This window comes from Panthera pardus, unplaced genomic scaffold, assembly GCF_024362965.1.
Source record: "Panthera pardus isolate Hobbes unplaced genomic scaffold, ASM2436296v1 HiC_scaffold_22, whole genome shotgun sequence".
NCBI lineage: Eukaryota > Metazoa > Chordata > Mammalia > Carnivora > Felidae > Panthera > Panthera pardus.
The window spans coordinates 32,313,884-32,334,442 of record NW_026526788.1 but is presented as its reverse complement, the minus strand read 5'-3'; the positions used below and the strand labels follow the sequence as shown (position 1 = coordinate 32,334,442).

At 39.9% G+C, this 20,559-nt stretch overlaps 1 protein-coding gene and 1 non-coding gene across 8 annotated transcripts in view; one reads left to right on the top strand and one right to left on the bottom strand.

The window, feature by feature from the left end:
- Positions 1 to 20,559, top strand: part of ASCC1 (activating signal cointegrator 1 complex subunit 1) — a 138,500-nt gene that overhangs the window by 104,784 nt on the left and 13,157 nt on the right. For 5 of the 7 annotated variants that reach the window (XM_019444479.2, XM_053888566.1, XM_053888565.1 and 2 more), the window contains 2 exons: positions 1,458 to 1,582; positions 7,160 to 7,245. In XM_019444479.2, coding sequence (XP_019300024.1) covers positions 1,458 to 1,582; positions 7,160 to 7,245 — 211 coding nt within the window. Of the gene's footprint in view, positions 1 to 1,457; positions 1,583 to 7,159; positions 7,246 to 14,912; positions 15,688 to 20,559 lie in introns of those variants that run through there. The other 2 variants (XM_053888567.1, XM_019444476.2) reach the window with 2 other exon arrangements.
- Positions 1,732 to 1,838, bottom strand: LOC128772564 (U6 spliceosomal RNA). The gene has a single exon (XR_008416743.1). It is a non-coding gene; the product is annotated as a U6 spliceosomal RNA (small nuclear RNA).

Below are 20,559 nucleotides of genomic sequence, written 5' to 3'. Positions count from 1 at the left end.
AGTTGCTGTAGCCAGAGTATTCTGCCTGAGGCAAGATGGGCCACAAAATGGGCCACACAGGTGGGTTTGGCCCATATCTCACATAAAGCGAACCTGTCTAGCTCTGCTCACTGGCCACAGTGCTTACACTGTGGGCCATTACACTTGGGCCATGGCCCAAGAAGCAATGGAAGATTCCCAAACTCTCTAAGGTTCTCAGGGCTACTTGTATCCAGGAAAAGAGGTGATGTTTGACCCAAAAGACTCTTACCGGCACATCTAAAAATGTGAAATACAAAAAATGTGAAGTCTATTGTTCATTAGTACGCTAGTGACGAATGGGAGATTATTTTGGGCCAGGGATGTCAGGATCAGCACTAATCTCAGGGGTGGCTGAGGAAGGGTTGAAGGTGCAGGCTGCTCCCTGCACTTGCCACCAGGTGCACTGCTCTGTCATTTGATATGGACTCGGCACATGTCCAGTGACAGCTGCCTCAGTCTCAGAGTGGACATTTTGGCACAGGATGTAGAAACCACAGGCTGCATTTTCCCATCAGATGAGTGGGTGGTCACAGAAGATGGCTGCTTCCCGAGGCCTGCTCACCACACACTTGCTGGGATGCTGACCCCTCTTGTTGGCACAACCAGCAAAGCTGTTCTTCAGAACTGAAGGAGAGAGAAAAGAGTTTTCCAGACAGACAAAAGCCGAAGAGTTCATCACCACTAGAATAGCCTTACAAGAAGTGTTAAAGGAAGTTCTTCAAGCTGTTGAGCAAAACACCTGCATAGAATGAAAACTTCTGTGCAAGCATTGTTTCTGGTGGAGGTGCTAGAGTGAATGGCCGTTGCCGAGATAGAACACAACCACTGCAGAACCCTTACTGCTTAGAGCTACCTGGAGTCCACATGAGGAATGGTCACGCAGCCCATGGATTTTCCTATAGTTGTCTTCATGGGTACTATGCTTCAGCCTCAGTGAAACACTGAGATGGTGTCCAAGGCTATGGGGATCTTCACAGTGCGTGCTCTTTCCCAGTGAGCAAATGTCTTAAGAGTTGTGCCAGACCTTCTTTGATCCTGGCAGAAACATATTGCCCACGTGGTAGCTTTAGGTTCTGTGACGGGATGAAGCAATAAGGCGCTTCCTTTTAGGCATGTCTCTGTTGAGCCTGGCTTCTTGAGCCCTGTCCCAAGATGCTAAGCTTCAAGGTCATGTTTAAACCTCCTGTGAAAACCTGGCCCTCTCCATGTACGGTTGATCCCTCCCTTAACACTCACCATGATATATTGCAGTTTTTGGTTTCCATCTCCATCTGCTCCATAAGGCTGTGAGCACCACGTGCCTTTTCTCTCCGTCCTCTTACGCACGGTCCTGTACAGTGATTGGCCCAGAGCAGATACTCTGTAAATGTTCAATCAGTAATCAGGGATTTAGGACTTTACTAAGATTTTTATACTTCTGTCTTCAATTGCTCCAGGCTGCAAGAATTAGTCGATCGAGTGCTGGAACGTTTTCAGGCATCTGGACTAATAGTGAAAGAGTGGAATAGTGTGAAACTCCATGCTACAGTCATGAACACTCTATTCAGGAAGGACCCCAATGGTAAGTCCCACATAGAACTGTAGCATAGTTTGTGATCAGTAAGGCCTTTTGATATCCCTGGGGTTCAAACAAAATGGGCTATCAAAGAGCCTCTGGTATATCTTTTTTTTGAACCTTTGAGTTGTTTTTTTTGTTTTTTGGTTTTGTTGTTTTAATATGGAAGCTTCACGAATCTGCGCATCACCCTTGCGCAGGGGCCGTGCTCATCTTCTCTGTGTCGTTCCAGGTTTAGTGTATGTGCTGCCAAAGCGAGCACAAACCTTTGAGTTGTTTTGATGAGCACAGTGGAAGTGGGCAGAGACATATCTAGCATGGGACCATGACATTCTAGATCTTTGATTTCTGTTGCCCATAGCATTGCCAGATTTAGCAAATAGAAGTACAGGATGCCCAGGTGAAATTAGGTAAACAGTGAATAATTATTTTAATATAAGTGTGTCCCAGAGGTGCCTGGGTGTCTCAGTTGGTTAAGTGTCCAACTCTCGAGTTTGGCTTGGGTCATGATCTTCGTGGGATTGAGCCCCGCGTTGGGCTCCGTGCTGACTGTGCAGACCCTGCTTGGGATTCTCTCTCTCTCTGTCCCTCTGCCCCTTCAAATAAATGAGGGGACTTTAAAAAAATAAAAATAAATAAAAGTATAAGTGTGTCCCATGCAATATTTGGTGACTTTTTTTGAAAAGAAGAAAGAAGGAAGAAAGATTAGCTAGTAAAAGTAAAGGTTAGACCAGTGGTTCTCAAATAGGGGCAATTTTGCCCCCCTTGAGGACATTTGGGATTGTCTGGAGACGTTTTTGGTTGTCACATTTAAGGAGTTGAGGGTGCTTTGCTACTGGCATCTAGTGAGTAGAGGCCAGGGATGCTGCTTAACTCCCTACAGTGTACAGGACAACCTACCTCAATAAAGAAGTATCTAGAAATGTCAGTATCACCACAGTTGAGGAACCTTGAATTACAGTAATAATTTTTCCACATGGATTCTGAGCCTTTATATACAAATGCCTTGTTTTTTAACCCTTGATTTGGGACAGTAATCTACATTTAAAAAGGATTCTTCTTTTCTTCCCATTGCCTCTCCCCAGCAAGTGAAAGCTTTTCTAGCACATTCAGCATCTATCTGATCAGGAGCCACAAATTCAAGTATTTGAAATGGGTTTTATTTCCTTTGCTTAGGACCCTGACCTTGGTTTTAGAAAGTCTAGGTTGGAAGAGGAGATCTCCATCAGGACTTGACCCCATAAACTATTTGTAGATTTATACTTTAGGACAGTTTGTGTGTCCCATTTTTTGTCAAAATACAGTTGATCCTTGAACAACATGGTTTAAACTGTGTGGGTCTCACTTACACATGGAATTCTTTCTATAAATGCAGTATATACTATAAATGTATTTCCTGTTCCTTATGATTTTCTTAATATTTTCTTTTTTCTTTATTATAAGAATACAGTATATAATACATATAATATACAAAATATGTATTAATTGGTTATATTATCAGTAAGGCTTTTAGTCAACAATAGTAATTTAGTTTTAGGGGAGTCAAGAGTTACACATGAATTTTCAACAGCATGGGGGTTGTTGTCCCTTATCCCCATTGTTCAAGGTCATCTGTGCATCTTTTCTTTATCTCAGATATATACCAAAGATCCCAAGTGGAAGTCATTTAATATTAAGCCCATTTGGTTAGAGCCATTGTAGGACTAAGAGATATGTAGCTGGCTAATTTTCAGTTCTAGCGTTTTGTGATGTTAGATCCTATTTTATTTAAGGTTTTTCTAAATAAATCACTATTTTACCTTTGGGAACACTGAGATCAAAAATGGCTCAAATGACTCAGTCAAAGCCTATAGACTCTTATTTGGGTAGTTCATAGAATCCAAAGCTCTATGCTTGCTCTTGTTCTGATGGAATGCGTTTCTTTCATTTGGATAATAGTATTGCAGAAGAATATGTAGAATTTCAGGAAAAAAATTCTGGAATACTTCATATTTATAAATGTATGTACCTTGTCCAGAGCAAACATTTGAAGGAGTTTTTGATATTTATTTTCTTCTGGATGGTCAGTTTTAAGTTTGGAAACACAGTTAGATCGTCTGATGTGATGTACATCTTAACATCACTATGTAAAGACAGAATTTTAGAGCTCTAGAGTGTACAATAGATTCGTTGGTTCAGAAGATACATTGTATCCAGCACCATCCAATAGTACTTCCTATGATGATAGAAATAATGTCCAGTATGGTAGCCACCATCCACATGTAGTTATTGAGCACTTGGAGGTGGCTAGTGAGACCGAGAAAGTCAACTTTTCATTTTAATTACTTTTAATTAATTAAATTAATCACATATGGCTGGTGGCTACTGATTTGGACTGTGCAGGTACAGACGGTATTTTATGAGACATTTAATACCATCAGTAGTCCGTTCTGCAAATGTCCTAGTCCTTAAATCTTTCTTTGGAGCTCTTACCATGCTCCATTATTAACGAACCTTTTGACATGTAAGAGTTGAATTATGCAGGAACCTGTATCTTCTAAATTGTGTGGATCCAGATTTATATTCAGTTAGCACCAGAGCTTCATGTAAGAAAATGTTCTGTGTTCACGGTATAGTTATCCTTTCTTACTTAGAGATAGTTTGAATATAACACTTTCATTGAGATAAATTCACATACTGTATGATTCACTCATTGAAAGCATATAATCCAGTGATTTTTAGTATAGTCAGAGTTACGCAGCCATTACCACGATCAATTTTAGAACACTTTTCATCACTCCAAAATGAAACCCCATTGGCGGTGTGACTCCTTCACCTTGCAGTCCTACACACCATCAGTCACTTTCTGTCCTATAAATTTGCCTTTTCTCTGGATATTTTGTATAAATAGAATCATGCAATATATGATCCTCTGTGACTGGCTTCTTTTCACTTAGCATAATGCATACAGGATTCATCCATGTGATAACATGTATCATGCCTCATTCCCTTTTTATTGCCAAATAATCATCCACTATATGGATGTACCACATCTTATCCATTTCTCAGTTGACGGACATTTATATTGTTTCTTCTTTTTGACTATTAGGATTAATGCCACTGTGAACATTTTCATACAAGTTTTTGTGTGGGCATATATTTTCGCTTCTTTTGGGTATATACTTAAGAGTGAAATTTCGGGTCATATGGTAAACCAGTGTTTAACTTTTTGAGGAGCTGCCAGACTGTTTTCCGAAGTGTCTGCACCATTTTACATTCCTACCAGCAGTGTGTGAAGGTTCCAGTTTCTCTCCTTCTTTGCTGACACTTGTTACTATCTATCTTTTTGATTATTGCTGTCATTTTTGATGTGAGGTGGTATCTCATTTTAGTTTTGATTTGCATTTCCCTGATGGCTAGTGCTACTTACAGATTTTGAACCTGTCATCGATCTTTGATTAAGTGAATACTTTGTCGTTAGAAGTTACCAGTGTGTAATTCCAGTGGGTTAGCTAACTTATATTATGCACGTGGAGTTAGCGCTCTGGACATATTTTACCAGTTCTGACTTGGTAGTTTCCATAGCTGTATACAATAAAAGAGCATATTCAAAAGTGGCAATACAAATACTTTTGAGTGTCTGTTGGTAGGCAGGAAAGGGTAAATATCTTAGAAAATATTCCGAGGGTTAAATAATTCTTAAGGATGCTTTGAATTTTCTATACCTTGGATTCTTCTGTATGATGAATTTTTACTTGAAAAGGGGATAGGAATCAGGTGTTTCACTTTTTCTTACCTGTCATCCCTTCCCTTTGAAATCCTCTTTCCTGCTATATTTCAAGGATGTCCTTCGGAATAAGCATGCTAAATTAACACAAGGAGTTAGAGCATAGCTTTGATGAGGCTAAGGTCATAGATTTGCTGCATTTCTGTGTAGAATGTCTGTAAAGATACCTTTGAACTGAAGGGGGCTTTCTCATTTGCAAGGGGGGGGGGTTCCTTAAATCAACCCACATCATGTTGGTTGCAACCCAAATCAGCGTTGCCAGCACTTTTGACTACTTAATGTGTGAGTTTTTGTATGTTTTTTGTTTTTTGTTTTTTGGTTTTTTTTTTTTTACATATTTTAAAAGGCATGCAGCTTACACAAAATCTTGGGCTTTTAGACTTCAAGGAACCTTTGGAGATACCTAATCTTAACCTGTAACTGTGTAAATGAACTGAGGTCCATAGAAGAGACATAATTTGCTTAAGAATATGGTTCATTTTATACACACAAGCACACAAACACACACACACCCCACACCTTTTTCTCCATTCATCTATCGATGGACATTTTAACTGCTTCCATATCTTGGCTATTGTAAATAACGTTGCAGTAAACATAGGGGTGTATATATCTTTGAATTAGTGTTTTCGTTTTCTTTGGGTAAATACCCAAAAGTGGAATTACTGGATTGTTTGGTACTTCTATTTTTAATTTTTTAAGGAACCTCCATCCTTTTGCTCCAAGTTTACATTCCCACCAACAGTGCATGAGGGTTCCCTTTTCCTCATGTCCTTGCCAACACTTGTTATTTCTTATCTTTTTTTTAGAATGGATAAAGAAAATGTGGGTGTGTGTGTGTGTCTACTTGTATATACATATACAACAGAATATGACTCAGCCATAAAAAAGAATGAATTCTTGCCATTTATGACACCATACATGGACCTAGAGGGTATTATGCAAAGTGAAATAAATCAGACAAAGACAAATGCCACAATGATTTTACTTATATGTGGAATCTAAAAAACAAACAAAAAACAGAAGCCGACTAATAACTATAGAGAACAAACCAGTGGTTGCCAGAGGGTTTGATGAGAGGTGGGGTGGGCAAAATAGGTGAAGAGGATTAAGAGGTACAAGTTTCTGGTTATAAAATAGGGGCACCTGGGTGGCTCAGTCTGTTAAGTGTCCAACTTCGGCTCAGGTCATGATCTCACGGTTTGTGGGTTTGAGCCCCACATCGGGCTCTGTGCTGACAGCTCAGAGCCTAGAGCCTGTTTTGGATACTTGTCTGTGTCTCCCTCTCTCTCTGCCCCTCTCCTTCTTGCGCTGTCTCTCTCTCTCTCTCTCAAAAATAAATAAATATTAAAAAAATAATAATTTACAGAGATGAAAAGTACAACATGGGGAAGGAATATAGTCAATAATATTGTAATAATGTTGTATGACAGATGGCGTATGACACATGGTGACTAGACTTACCACGGTGAACGCTGGGTAATGTATAGAATTGTTGAGTCACTGTGTTGTACACCTGAAACGAATACAACACTGATGTCAACTATAGGTCAATTAAAAAAAAAAAAGACTATGGCTAATGACATACATAACCTACCTCGAGTGCTTGGACAGTGTTGAATGAATAAATGTGTATGGAGTTGATAACAGAGCTGAGACTGGACACCGGGCCTCTTGACTCAGCCTGCTGCTTTTCCCTCCCACTGTACCACTTTCCAGGTAATACATTTTGCTAGCTATACCTGTAGAAACCCAAAAGAAAACAAACGTATATAACCCAAGCTTCTCTTCTAATATTGTCTTTGAAATATTTACAGCTGAAGGCAGGTACAATCTCTACACAGCGGATGGCAAATACATCTTCAAGGAAAGAGAATCATTTGATGGCCGAAACATTTTAAAGGTCAGTACATAGCAGGTGAATTGGAAATTCTTTGGCATGTATCCTAAAATAAGAGAGGAAAACAAGTTGTTCTCCTTTTAACAGTAAAGTACATTTTTCTCATGCTTCCCATAAGGATCATTGATTGAAAGGCTGGCTAAAAAAACAAACAAACAAACAAAAAAAAACAACTAATGTCCTAAAGGAAAAGGGAAATCTTTTTGAATCTGTCGAGGCTGTGATGTCTCTTATTAGAGTACTTGAAATTGATGATTTAAGAAACAAGTATCTAAACTACTTGGACCCATAGCAATAAGTTGATTTTAATGTGGTGAGTTTTACTTTGTATTTTACCTCTGGAGGTCTGAGTTTGCATTTTTTAAGTGAAAAAGAATTGTTTTGTTCTAATAGACTTTTCACTCACTGCTCTCTAAAGTTGTTTTGTAATTTGTTTTTACTCAGGAATAGCCTCTGTCTGAAAAGTAGGCAGTCTGTCTCTGACTGTTGAGGTTTTGCTTTCCTGAGTGTTAAAGTAATCTATGAAATTCCCATAAAAAGGGTTCTTCAGGATTGCATTTATCTTTCTCCTACAGACCACATTCTGTAATATCCATGATTTATACCCTCTCTATCAGGTTAACATGTCATTGTGCCTCTGGGCAAACACAAACAAATTGATACAATGGAGAGGTTTTTAATTCTTCATTTCACTTGTTCTGTAAGGGGTTTAGGTCATACATTTTCAAAGCCATTGGATGGTTTTTAGAGTTGGGAAGAGAGTCTGTATATAACTTCAGAATAAACTTTAGCTTTAAAAATGCTCTTTTGGGGCGCCTGGGTGGCTCAGTCGGTTGGGCATCCGACTTTGGCTCAGGTCATGATCTCACAGTTCGTGAGTTCGAGCCCCGCATCGGGCTCTGTGCTGACAGCTCAGAGGCTGGAGCCTGTTTCGGATTCTGTGTCTCCCTCTCTCTCTGCCCCTCCCCAGCTCATGCTCTGTCTCTCTCTGTCTCAAAAATAAATAAACATTAAAAAATAATAATAATAAAAAATAAAAATGCTGTTTCTTTTTCCTTCCCCACCTCATCCTCCATTGCCATATCTGGTCACTTGGCACTTTTCTTGCCAGATGCCTAATGTGATCCAGTTACCTCTAATTCATGACCTCACTTCAGCACCTGCAGACTTCATACCACAGAACCCAACAGGGCAATGACCGCATCCACTCATAGGCAGGCATTCAGGCTTCTACAGTTTATAGAGCTGTGTCGATTCCTTCTTTCCTTGATATCTTTCCTCTTTCTGAGTACTTTTCTTGTTTTCAAAGTAGCTATGGTAGCTTTGGTTTGAGTGGCAAGCTACTAATGAATTCTGCAGCCATTTACTGATTTTCCCAGGCCACATCTTCAGTGTGATATGAATCTTTTTCTTCCTCTATCTCATTTTCTGGGCCTTTTCCAATAATAGCATTAGTTATTTTGCTTTTTTTGTCATTGTTGTTAGTTTGATTAAGAAAGAAAAGTAGACTGAATGGGGAAAGAAATCTGTAGGAATGACTCAAGCTGTCTTGGTTCTTTTGGAATCCGAATTAGAGCTCAGACGGTATGCTGATCAAAGTCAAGTGTGAGGCACTTTGACATCAGCAAGAGGGAGGTCATGGCAGAAAGCCTGTGCAGTGGCTGTATGAACAGTATGGGTGTCTCACCTAATACTTAATTCTTCTCATTCTGAAAAGTCCATCTTCCAATTTAAAGATGCTTTGCCTTGAAATCTTCCTATCCACCCCAGTGATGGCATGGGTGCAGCTCCCTCTAGTGTTAACAGGGGCTTGCTATGTTAGTAGTACCCTAACTGGTTGGTGCCTCATCACAGTCTCAAAGCTGGGCTCAGCTAGGGACTTACAGACTACTTAATCCAGTTTCCCACTTTAATTTCTAAGGGCACAAGATCCAACATAATTAAAGTGGCTGGCCAAAGATTACCGATCGTTAGTAGCTGAGTCTGAAATGAGAGCAAAAAGATTCAAATCACAAGTTAGCATTGTCTCTGCTGCCTCCCATAAAGAAGCTCAGTGTTTAGGTAGATATCATTAGGTTTTTGCAGTTTGGCGTATCTGTTTGAACTGTAATAATGTCTGATTAGAAGTTGTTTCATAAATGTTGGGGCAATGGTGTATGCCAGTTAGTCTAAAACTGTGGCTAATTAAGAATTAGACGTTGAATTGAATGTAACACCAACACCAGCAGAAATACTTATTGGCTATATACCATCTGCCAGACCATGTGCCCTGCAGATAAAACAGTCATTATGATACAATCCCTGTCTTCCAGGAGCTTCCTGTCTTTGAGGGGTACAGACTGTTAATAGGCAATTATAATATAAAATGGTGGGGGCGGGTTACAGGTATGGAAAAGTTCCTTTGAACACAGATAGTTAGAACAAAGTGTCTTTTGATACACTAATATTTTACTTTCTAATCATTAGCTGCAGAAAATATAATCTTTCACCTATATTCAATCAAAGGAATTCACTTTTCTTTGAGAATAAAGGTAATATGTGGCCTCCAACAATTACCCACCCCTAAACGCAGAAGTAGCTATGGTAGCCCACCTTTTGGAATTTCCATGAATGAACATGCCTTTCTCAATTAGAACATAAGAACCCATGGGCCCCGACACCTTTGGGGACAAAAAAGATTCCAAAAAACCAAAGAATTGTATATGTAGTTTTTGTATCAGATAAAATGATTACATTTAGAAAGAAAAAAAACTTCAATTTCACTAACAAGATAGGAACTGACGTGGAGAAAACCGAAAGATTAACTGCATTGGTGGTTCAGGAGCCCAAGCATATGTGTGTAGCATATTAACAGCTGCTTAGGTCAAGGATCAGGAATGCGGGTGGTGAGAAGCAGCCTTAGAAAAAAATCAGCTTCATCTACTATTCAAAGAGAAACAAAAGGAGAAAGCAAGCCATCGCACGTTGCTCTGAGAATTTAATAAGTAACAGCCACCTGCTCTTCTCCTCCATGAAGGGAATTGGTCCTTTTGGCCTGGTGTAATATTATGCGTTCTGGGTGCCTTAATAAGAAAGAAAAAAGTCTTTAATGTCTTCTGGAGGTAGAAGCCACATTTTTCTTTTGTACGGCTCTTTTGAGAGTTGTTGCAGCTGTAATAGACCAGTATTGGGTTATTCATAACTAAAATAAGAATTTTACCTGCAGAAGGACTTTGAACTGACAAGTAAAAGAATCATTCTCCTGTGGTTTTCAGATTAGAAAAGGAGCATATGTAGTTGTGATGGGTTTTTATGAAGATGGACAGATAGCTCTGAAAGGAGCATGTACTCATGAAGATGACCGAGGCCAAATTCACAGGGTAATGTCCCCTCAGACAGTTTCTATTTCTAATCTAAGAGATAGGAACAAAGATGCTATTTGTTTATCTATAAGGCAGTGATAAACTTGTAATTGGAGAAATCATGCTGACCTAAAGACATACTATACTGCCAGAAATAACTGCTCCCTCGCAAGTGGAACAGTCAGAAACTGCCAGCCCCAGAGAGAGAAGTGGTCTTAATGGCAGTCTGTTTGGGGGCCTGTGAACCTACATTAAGCAGTAGAATCATTATTCCAAGACTGTGCTCTCAGCAGATTGAACAGGAGTACAGTATTAACTGTTCGAAAGTATAGCTTCTGACTGCAGTGAAGAGGAGATATTAGAGTCCTAGGTTGTACTTAGTAGAGGAGGTGATGCCATACAAATAAAGGCACAGTTGACACAGTATTTGGGAAAGAATAGAAAGAAAGTTCTATAGGTCCAGAATCAAAGGACATCATCACAGTGCCATTTCTTCAGACACTTGAAAATCCTGGAAAATATAAACCAAGTAAAAAGGAGATGAATTTGTGCCTTTTCCATTTTATATATAGGAATCTTTAGAGAAAGAGGGAATTGGTGCCATTAAAGTAACTGTATTGGTTCAGGACGTTAAGCATCCAACTCTTGATTTCAGCTCAGGTCATGATCTCAGGACCATGAGATCGAGCCCTCCATCAGGGCTCCATGATGGGCATGGAGCCTGCTTAAGATTCTCTCTTTTCCCATATTCATTCATTCTCTCTCTCTCTCTCTCTTTCTCTCTCTCTCAAAAATAGCCATATTGGTTTTTAATATTTTACTTGAAAAGTGGTTTTATTTTTGAAAATATGTTTTAAATCTGTCTAGCATCATTGAAGCTTTTCTTGAAAGGTATAAATGAGAGTAACTCAAATATTCCATTCATTTTTGCTTTTGTTCCATCTCTGTCCCTTAACCTCTTTTTAAAAAAGGACAGTTAGAATGAATAAATTTAAATGAGAGATTTATTTAATTTACTTAAGGAAGCTGTTTAAAAATATTTTATCTTTTTTTGGTAAAACATATACATAGAACAGTGCATGAAACATACATATACATTTAACAAATAATCATGAACAGTGTAACTACTAACAAGGTCAAAAAGTAGAACATATCCCCCATGTCCCTCCCTGGCCAACTCTTTAGTTTCTCCTTAGGTAACAAATGCACAATTAAATTCTTAAACACTCTCAGTGAACATTCTTGTTTTGAATGATTACTTTGTTTCAAAGTATTAGAAGACTATTGAAAAGCTGAATTCATTTTTGTTTTTTTCTAGGGAAGAGATGTGAGACTGGGAACTATGTAGAAATTAAAAAAAAAAAAAGATACGAGGGGCACCTGGCTGGCTCAGTTGGTGGAGCATGATGCAACTCTTAATCTCAGGGTTATGAGTTCAAGCCCCACGTTGGGCATGGAACGTTCTTAAATTTTATATGTATTAATGACTACAAAGAAAGACTAATATTTAGAAACTATTATTTCTAAGGAAGAAAACATTGTGTCTTTCATTATCCAGCTCAGTATTCAGCCATATTATATACTGTGATTGAAAATTACTTCTTAGTCACATGGCTGTTTAGAATTTTTTTTCTTCAAAACTGCTCTTTCAGAAAGACTTTCCTTGAGAGTCTATCACTACTTGTTCCCCTGCACTATTATATCAGGATAAATAACAGCAAATTGAATGTGGCCTAAAGTTATTCTCTCTCATAACCACCGTTAAGTATGGTGTTGTTTTTACTAACTGCTGTCTCTGTGATTTGACGTTTTTTTTTTTTTTTCTGTGACTTGAAATTTTAATCTTATTTAGGTAAGTAAAATCACTAAACAGACATCGCTTCCTCTCTAAGCTATTTATGCTTATACACTTATGATACTAAGTTCAGTTCCCTTGGACACACAAATAGTTTGTAATAGTTTTGTCCATAGCATTGAAAACAGTCACATTATTCGTGATAATCATGTGAAGTAGGAAACATGTTAGAGGAGCAAACATACAACTTTCTGAAGAATTTGACTCGTCAAGTTAAGATGTGGAAAAGGTCATTTAGAGAATAAGAGAATCCGTGGAAATTATATACACTCACACACAACACACACACACACACACACACACACACACACACACACACACACATTCAATTAAGGATTGGAAGATAGAGTTAAGAAAATGGCAAAGGTGAAGAGATAGAAAATATGAGGGGAAAATATGACACAGAGGATCCTCAAACAGTGCAAAAATTAAGATTCTAAAAGGAGGGAGCTCCTGGATGGCTCGGTCCGTTAGGTGGCCGACTCTTGATTTCGGCTCAGGTCATGATCTCATAGTCACGAGTTCGAGCCCCACATCAGGCTCTGAGCTCACAGAGTGGAGCCTGCTTCGGGTCCTCTGTCTCCCTCTCTCTGCCCCTTCCCCACTTAAAAAAAAAAAAAAAAAAAAAAAAAAGTTAAAAAATTGAAAAAAAAAAGATTCTAAAAAGAGACAATAGAGAGACTGTTCTTGAACTTGGATGAAGGAGGCTCTACTCTGGTGTTGCCCCCAGGCACTTGGGAGTTGCAAAGAAAAATCCTCTCCAGAAGACAGTTTCATCACCCTCCACCTACTAACATCCCTCCAAGGAACTTTCCACTCCCCCCAAAATGGCCAGTACACAGAGATAGCGAGGCATCCGAGGAGACCACTCTCTGTAAGCAAACAGACATCCAAAACTCAGACACGACATGCTGGAGTCATCAGACTCAGACTAAAAACAACTATGCTTCCTGTGTTCAAAGGAATAAAAGCCAAGCTTAAAATGTTATCAGGTAATTGGGAACTGTTACAAAAGCAAAGTGACGTAGCAGTTTTTTAAACCAAATAGAAATGCTAGAGCTGGAAAATGCAGTAATTGAAATTAGGAGCTCAGCAGTAACGTAGACAGAGAGAAAGAGATGCAGTGAACTGGAAGGTCAGAAGAAATCCTCCAGAACGTTGTTGCATGGACAGAGGGAAAGGTAAAAATTAGAGCTGAGAGGATAAGAGACCTGTAGGATAGAGCGAGAAGATCCAACGTGCATCTAGTCCCAAGTCCCAGGAGAGAAGAGTGCAAATGGAGCAGAGCTGATGAAAGACACGTGAATTCGAAACAGGAGTTTTGTGAAGTGAGCTTATATCGTACTTTTCTTTCCTACAACCTATGACTGCATCATGCACAACAAAACGGACAGCCTTAATTAACTAAAGTACTTGGGCCCCAGCAGTTATTAAACTGAATGACTGAAATTTGTTGGCAATAGCTACATTACAAAGAACAAAAAAACAAAACAAAATTCAGCTAAAGTATGCTTTTCTTAAAGTAGATGATTAAAAAAAAAAAAGGAGGATAAAAGGTATCCAGGAATTCTTTTTATTATTCTTATAACTTTGCTCTGAAACTGTCAGAATAAAAATTTCTAAATGTAGGAAAGACAGACGTGCACATAGGAGGGGAATAGGACGCTAGCCATTTGCTGTATTTTTAATGACCACCTTCGAGAAGAGTTGAAATCTTAGCTGTGTTTTGTTTCAGTGTTTAGAATAGATGCAGCTTTTATTAATTGTTGATCTTGCTGCAAAAATTGGGCCATTTGATTTCAAAGGGCATAAAAATTTAACATAAGGAGGAATTTTCTGATTAGAATGTTTCATATTAGAACAAGCTACTAGGAAGGTAGTGGCATCTTTCATTAGAATGCTTTTGTTTTAAGAAATGAGAGTTCCATTTCATTTCATTCTCCCTGCTGTCATCCCTTTCAAAGTATTCCCTATGTAATTCCCTGAAACCTATCTCTCACCTCTATTGTTGAACTAAAACAGCACTGTAAAGGTCACCAGTAGTCCCTCTTTGTTCAGTGCCTTGACCCACTTTTACTTTTTTCCAGTAACCACATTGAGAGTATTAAGCGCTTTTCTCCTTCAAATGTTCTCTTCTCTTGGCTTCAGTGGCAATTGGCTCTCCTGGTGTCTACTGTGCCAGTGAATCTACTTTTTTTTTTTTTTTAAACATTCACTGCCTTGTAGGGCTACTTTCTAAGGTTTTGTCCTTATCTCTGTTTTTCTCTTAACCGCAGTCTTGTTCTGTGCAAATTCTACTCATTCTTCATGTACAGATACTACATCCTCCCTAATGGTTGATGACGCTCTTCCCCCTCTCCTTACTTTGATTGTGCAGAGACCTGTCATGTGCTCCCCAGTGTTGAGCAATGTTCCTGTCCCTGGCAACCACTCAGGAAGCTTTTCTGGACTGACTAAAACTGTTTTTTTTACAGGAATCAGATTTTAGAAGAGGAGATGAAAAAGAGTTTTTGTTTGCCAAAGGAGATAGTTTTACCCCATACATGAGATTGTAAACGCTTAGAGCAGGGGCCAGCAAACTACAGTCCGAGGGCCAAATATGTCCTGCCACCTGTTTTGCACATGGCCCTCAAACTGTGAATGTTTTTCATATTTTTTAATGGTTGAAAAAAAAATCAGAAGAAGAGCAATACTTGAGGACATGTAAAAATTATATAAAATTCAGATGTCAGGGTCCATAAATAAGATTTTTATTGGAACACAGCCATCCTCATTTGTTTATGCACTGACTGCTTTTGTGCCACAGTGCCAGAGTTCAGTAGTTGTGACAGACACCATATGGACACCTTGCCTTTTATGGAAAAACTTTGCTGACACCTACATGGTTAGAGTTTAGTTTAATTTTCTTTTATTCCACCCAACACAACTTCCTGCTTTATGATTAGATGTGATGCTCATATTTAATAGACCCTCAAGATATACTAACTATGTCATTTTTAGTTAATAGTCAATCCTATTGAATTTCTATCTACTCGAATATTTTCTAACAAATGTTTGTTTCTTTTTTAAAATGAGTTTACTAGGGGCATCTGTGTGGCTCAGTCAGTTGAGCATCCAACTTTGGCTCAAGTCATGATCTCTCGATTCGTAAGTTCAAGCCCCACATGGGGCTCACTACTGTCAGCGTGGAGCCTGCTTCAGATCCTCTGTATCTCTCTCTCTCTGCCCTTCCCCTGCTCGTTCTCATTCTTTCTCTCTCTCTCTCAAAAATAAACACTTAAAAAAATGAGTTTACTAAATTCAAGAAAAAGAGAGTCCCAAATTAAATATACCTATAGCTCATACTTGTAATCTTCTGTTAATAAGTGAAGTTCATTTTTCAGTTAAATTTGATTGCAACTTTAGTACTCCATATAGCAAGATTCAGCTGATACAGATCATAATGAACTTGAATTTACACTTAACCTCCTTTTATTTCAGAATACATCCAAAACTAATTTTATATTTCTCTGTGGTATACATTCATTAACTTGAAAGACAAACAATGATTTCTTTAACAGTTTTATTTATGCCTTATTACAGAATATTTTAATAAAAATTATTGAATGAAAAATAAAGAGCATTGCACTTGTAAGTAAATTGTGCTGATTTTGTAATTAGCATGAATATCAGAAAAATTGGGGTTTGAGAACAAGCCTGGGACAAGATATCTTGCCAAAATACAGCCACTATTATTTTGCAGTTAGTGATAAAATATGGCTCTGCCTTCATTCATTTTTTTTTTTAACATTTATTTATTTTTTGAGAGAGAGAGACCACAAGCAGGGGAGGGGCAGAGAGAAGGAGAGACAGAATCCCAAGCAGGCTCTGGGCCATTAGTGCAGAGCCCAATGTAGGGCTCGAACTCACTGACGTGTGAGATTATGACCTGAGCCAAGATCAAGAGTCAGAGGCTTAACTGACTGAGCCACCCAGGTGCTCCTGTTCTTGACGGTTGAAAACAAAACTTATGAAAATGGGAGATTGCAGGAAATCATTAGAGGCTTTTTCATATTTTACTAGTAATAGAAATAACATACTATACTTGAAAAGAAATGAAATACTTCTGACAGGTGATGGGACAGTTTTTTCAGGCATCAGAGGTAAAAGAAAAGTGCAATTTGGAATGCTTTAGTTTAGTTTTTTTACATAGTCTTGTTTTAGGCTGTTGGGTTGGGGTGGGAGCCAGGGGATGGGGAAGATGCATATTTTGAGACAATGTCTTGTCCTAAGTAGTATTTTACCATAACTTTTCCTCTGCCTTTGTTTATGTATCACTTTGCTTGGAAAGCGAAGTCTTAAATCATTAATGGGGGCAAGCAAAGACAAGATTGTCAGTGAGGTGAAACCATCATTGAAATGAAACTGGAAGAGAAGCATTTAGCTGATTTTCGACAAAGCCAACATCCATTCTAGAAAAATGCACCTTCTCTGGTCTGTTGCTGTCTGTTCATACCTGGTATTTCACTCTCTTGAATTTATGCTTATTGGTTATTCATCTTTGCACTGGTGCTGGAATACTTGTATGTGTTGTCTTGGCTCAGGCAGGGAATGATGGGTTTGGAAGGGTCTGACTGCACAATGACAAGATCTAGGCCGTGGTTTGGCAAAGACAATGACAGTAGAAAATATCTTCTTGAATACCTACTAAATATAAAACACTAAGCTAGACGCTCGGTGTATTGGGGGAGGGAGAATAAATAATTGTCTTTTGTCCCTCCAATTACATTCCTGTGAACTCTTTGAACAGGGTGCTTGTTTTCATTGTGGGAAATAGTAATCTCTTTTATGTACTCATTTCTAGGGATCCAGTCATATCACTTGGGGTATATATCACAAACTTAGTGAGTTGTGTTATAGTTCATTTGCGGTCCATTGTAGTTGTTTGTTTTTTTTTTTTAATGTTTATTTATTTTTTTTGAGAGAGAGCACAAACTGGGGAGGGGCAGAGAGAAAGGGAGACAGAGGATCCGAAGTGGGCTCTGTGCTGACAGCAGCAAGCCTGAGGTGGAGCTTGAACTCATGAACTGAGAGATCGTGACCTGAGCCGAAGTTGGACGCTTAACTGGCTAAGCGACCCAAGTGTCCCGTTGTGGTTTTTTTAAGTTGTGGTACAACATACATGATAGGAGATTTCCCATTTTAACCAATTTTAGTGTATAATTTAGTGGCATTAAGTGCAATTCACATGGTGCAATCACCACTACCATCCATCTCCAGAACTTTTTTATCATCCCAGTTGAAACTCTGTACCTACTAAACAGGAAGTACTCATCTTCTCCTCCCCTCTTTCCCTGGTACCCACCATTCTACTTTCTGGCTCTATGGATTTGATTACTGTAGGTGTCTCATATAAGAGGAATCATACAATATTTTGCCCTTTTGTTTCTGGCTTTTTTTTAAATGTTTATTTTTTTTTTTTAATTTTTTTTTTTAACGTTTATTTATTTTTGAGACAGAGAGAGACAGAGCATGAACAGGGGAAGGGCAGAGAGAGAGGGAGACACAGAATCGGAAGCAGGCTCCGGGCTCTGAGCCATGATCCCAGAGCCCGACGTGGGGCTCGAACTCACAGAGCGCGAGATCGTGACCTGAGCTGAAGTCGGACGCTTAACCGACTGAGCCACCCAGGCGCCCCAGTGTTTATTTATTTTTGACAGAGAGAGAGAGAAAGAGAAAGCATGAGCAAGGGAGGGACAGAGAGAGAGGGAAACACAGTCCGAAGCAGACTCCAGGCTCTCAGCTGTCAGCACAGAGCCCGATGCGGGGCTTGAACTCACAAACCGCAGGATCATGACCTGAGCCAGAGTCGGACGCATAACTGACTGAGCCACCCAGGCTCAGGTTTCTGGCTTATTTCAGTTACATGTCTTCAGGCTTCCTCAATGTTGTAGCATGTATCAGGATTTTATTTCTTTTTAAGAATGAATAATGTCCCAGTGCGTATATATACTCCATTGTGTTTTTAGCTACAGTGTAGACAAACCAGTAGCCAAATATAAATCTGTACCCAGAGATGGTGACAGGGCACTGTCTTCTCTGGAGCAGCCTATTGTTTAAAGACCATGTTAGATTGGGTGGCTTGGTGCCAACAATACCTAAGTGTTATTCCAAATGTTAAAGGACACTGATGCGAACAGATCAAAGAAACAAGAGTGAAGTCCACTATGCCAGGAAACATATTAAGTTGATGACTAATTAAGAAACAATGTCCTCTTTCCCATATCCCAAGGATGAAACAGTTTTCCAATTCATGCTCAAATGTGAACATTATTACAAGTTAAAAGTGAAAACACAGGATGTAAATCAGCCAAAACACCAATTCAGAGTTGACCCTCTCAGTTGTGGATTAAAACATTGACACCATTTTCTTAAACTATAGAGGTCTTGTTCTCCTAACTCCTGAAGTGTGGCAGGGCTTCCGAGGCCTTTTGCTTATTTGAGGTATAGCCCTTTGCAGAGGGGAAGGAGGCCGTCTGAACTGAGTGATGGGCAACTAAGTGTGTGTCATAATACATAATGCCGCATTGGTGCTGCTGGGGCTGTGGTTCTGCCAGAGGACGAAGTGTTTCATGCCTCCCTGTGTAATAAGTTGACTTAGTTGAAAATCCAGGATAAGATGTGGCAACCTCTCTCTCATCTTCCCGGGAACGACTACAACATCAGCTATTATTTGGACAACTGTTATTTGTACGTATTTATACTCTTGCCACCGTCTGATGTTGCTGAGGGCCATCTGATTCGCTCAGCTTCTGGATGCTGCTCTCACGTTGGAAAAGTTGGAACAGAGTGGACGGAGCCTGATGACCTTGTTTTCTCCCCTCTCACGTTGTTCTTTTTCTGAATGTGTTGCTCGGCACAGGAGTCAGCCCCTTTACGCCCAGCCTCCCTAACGCCACTTGCCTAGAGACATGCAGGCCAAGAAGAAACCATCTCTGCTGCTGTCCCCGTGCTCCCTTTCAGGGATTTCTTTCTGCCGACTTGCACCTCCTGTCTGATACATAATACAGAGATCAAACACTTCTGTTGCATTTGTTTGTTTGAGGGATGATTACAAATAATATCTGAGGGATGATTACCAAACTGAAAATAAGAGAGGTGACATATTTGAGTGACCGTGAAGAGGCCTTCTTCCGAGGGCAAGAATTTATCTGCAGAAATATTAGCTACATTCGTTCTGAAAAGCCACCTCCCGGGGGCCTGGAAGAGCCTCTGCTAGCCAGGAGCCACCAGCGGCAGTTTTGCCCTGCTAAGGCAGTAATATCCATGCCCTGAGGCAACGCCTTCTCTGGAATAGATTTTGTAGCCAAACGAACTCCCAGCTGCCCATCTCTGATGGTAATTCTACCTGCTGCTGTGGAACCAGGGCAGAGCGTTCTTTTGTGTGCAGGGTTGGTCCAGACTCTGCAGCCCTGGCAGCATGGCCTCCTCCCTCTTCCTTCCTTCTACCTCCACCCCGCATTTTTTTCCTGCTGCTTTTTAAAATTGAACAGCCCTGCAGAGAGGGGAAGTCCCTTGGCATTTTGAGTATTGAGGTGCTCAGCAGAACTTCCTGGCATCCTGTTTGTGTGTAGCTGTTTTAATTCACTCTCTAATAGGTCGTTTGGCCTTACCAGCAGAGTCTTAAACTAAACTTGATAATCCTTATGTCAGCAGTGAGGCTCAGGCCAAACATCCAAAAGTGCAACCCTGAGTGATGATTTGAGGGAAGTTTTGAAGCCTTTATTCCCTGGCTGTGTCTGGCTGGCTTCTCTGCCTGGTGCCTCCTCGGGTCATGCTGTTAACATCCCTCATGCTCACTGCGGCTAAGACAGGCAGGTGGTCCGGGAGAGCAGAGTGAACGAAGGACTCTCACGTTCACGTTCACGTTCACGTTCCCATTCCGTGTAAGGAGCCCCTTCGGTCGCTGGAGATGGGACTTGTGCTCTGGTGACGTGCCGGCTCTTGGTGCCCCTTTAACGGATGTGTGCAGAAGCAGGAGTGACGTGCCGATGGTAGAAGAGCTACTCCACTGATTCACAGCCTTCTTGCCGCGGTCCTGATGCAGGCACTGATGTTATCGGGACCTCCTCCCACAGACTG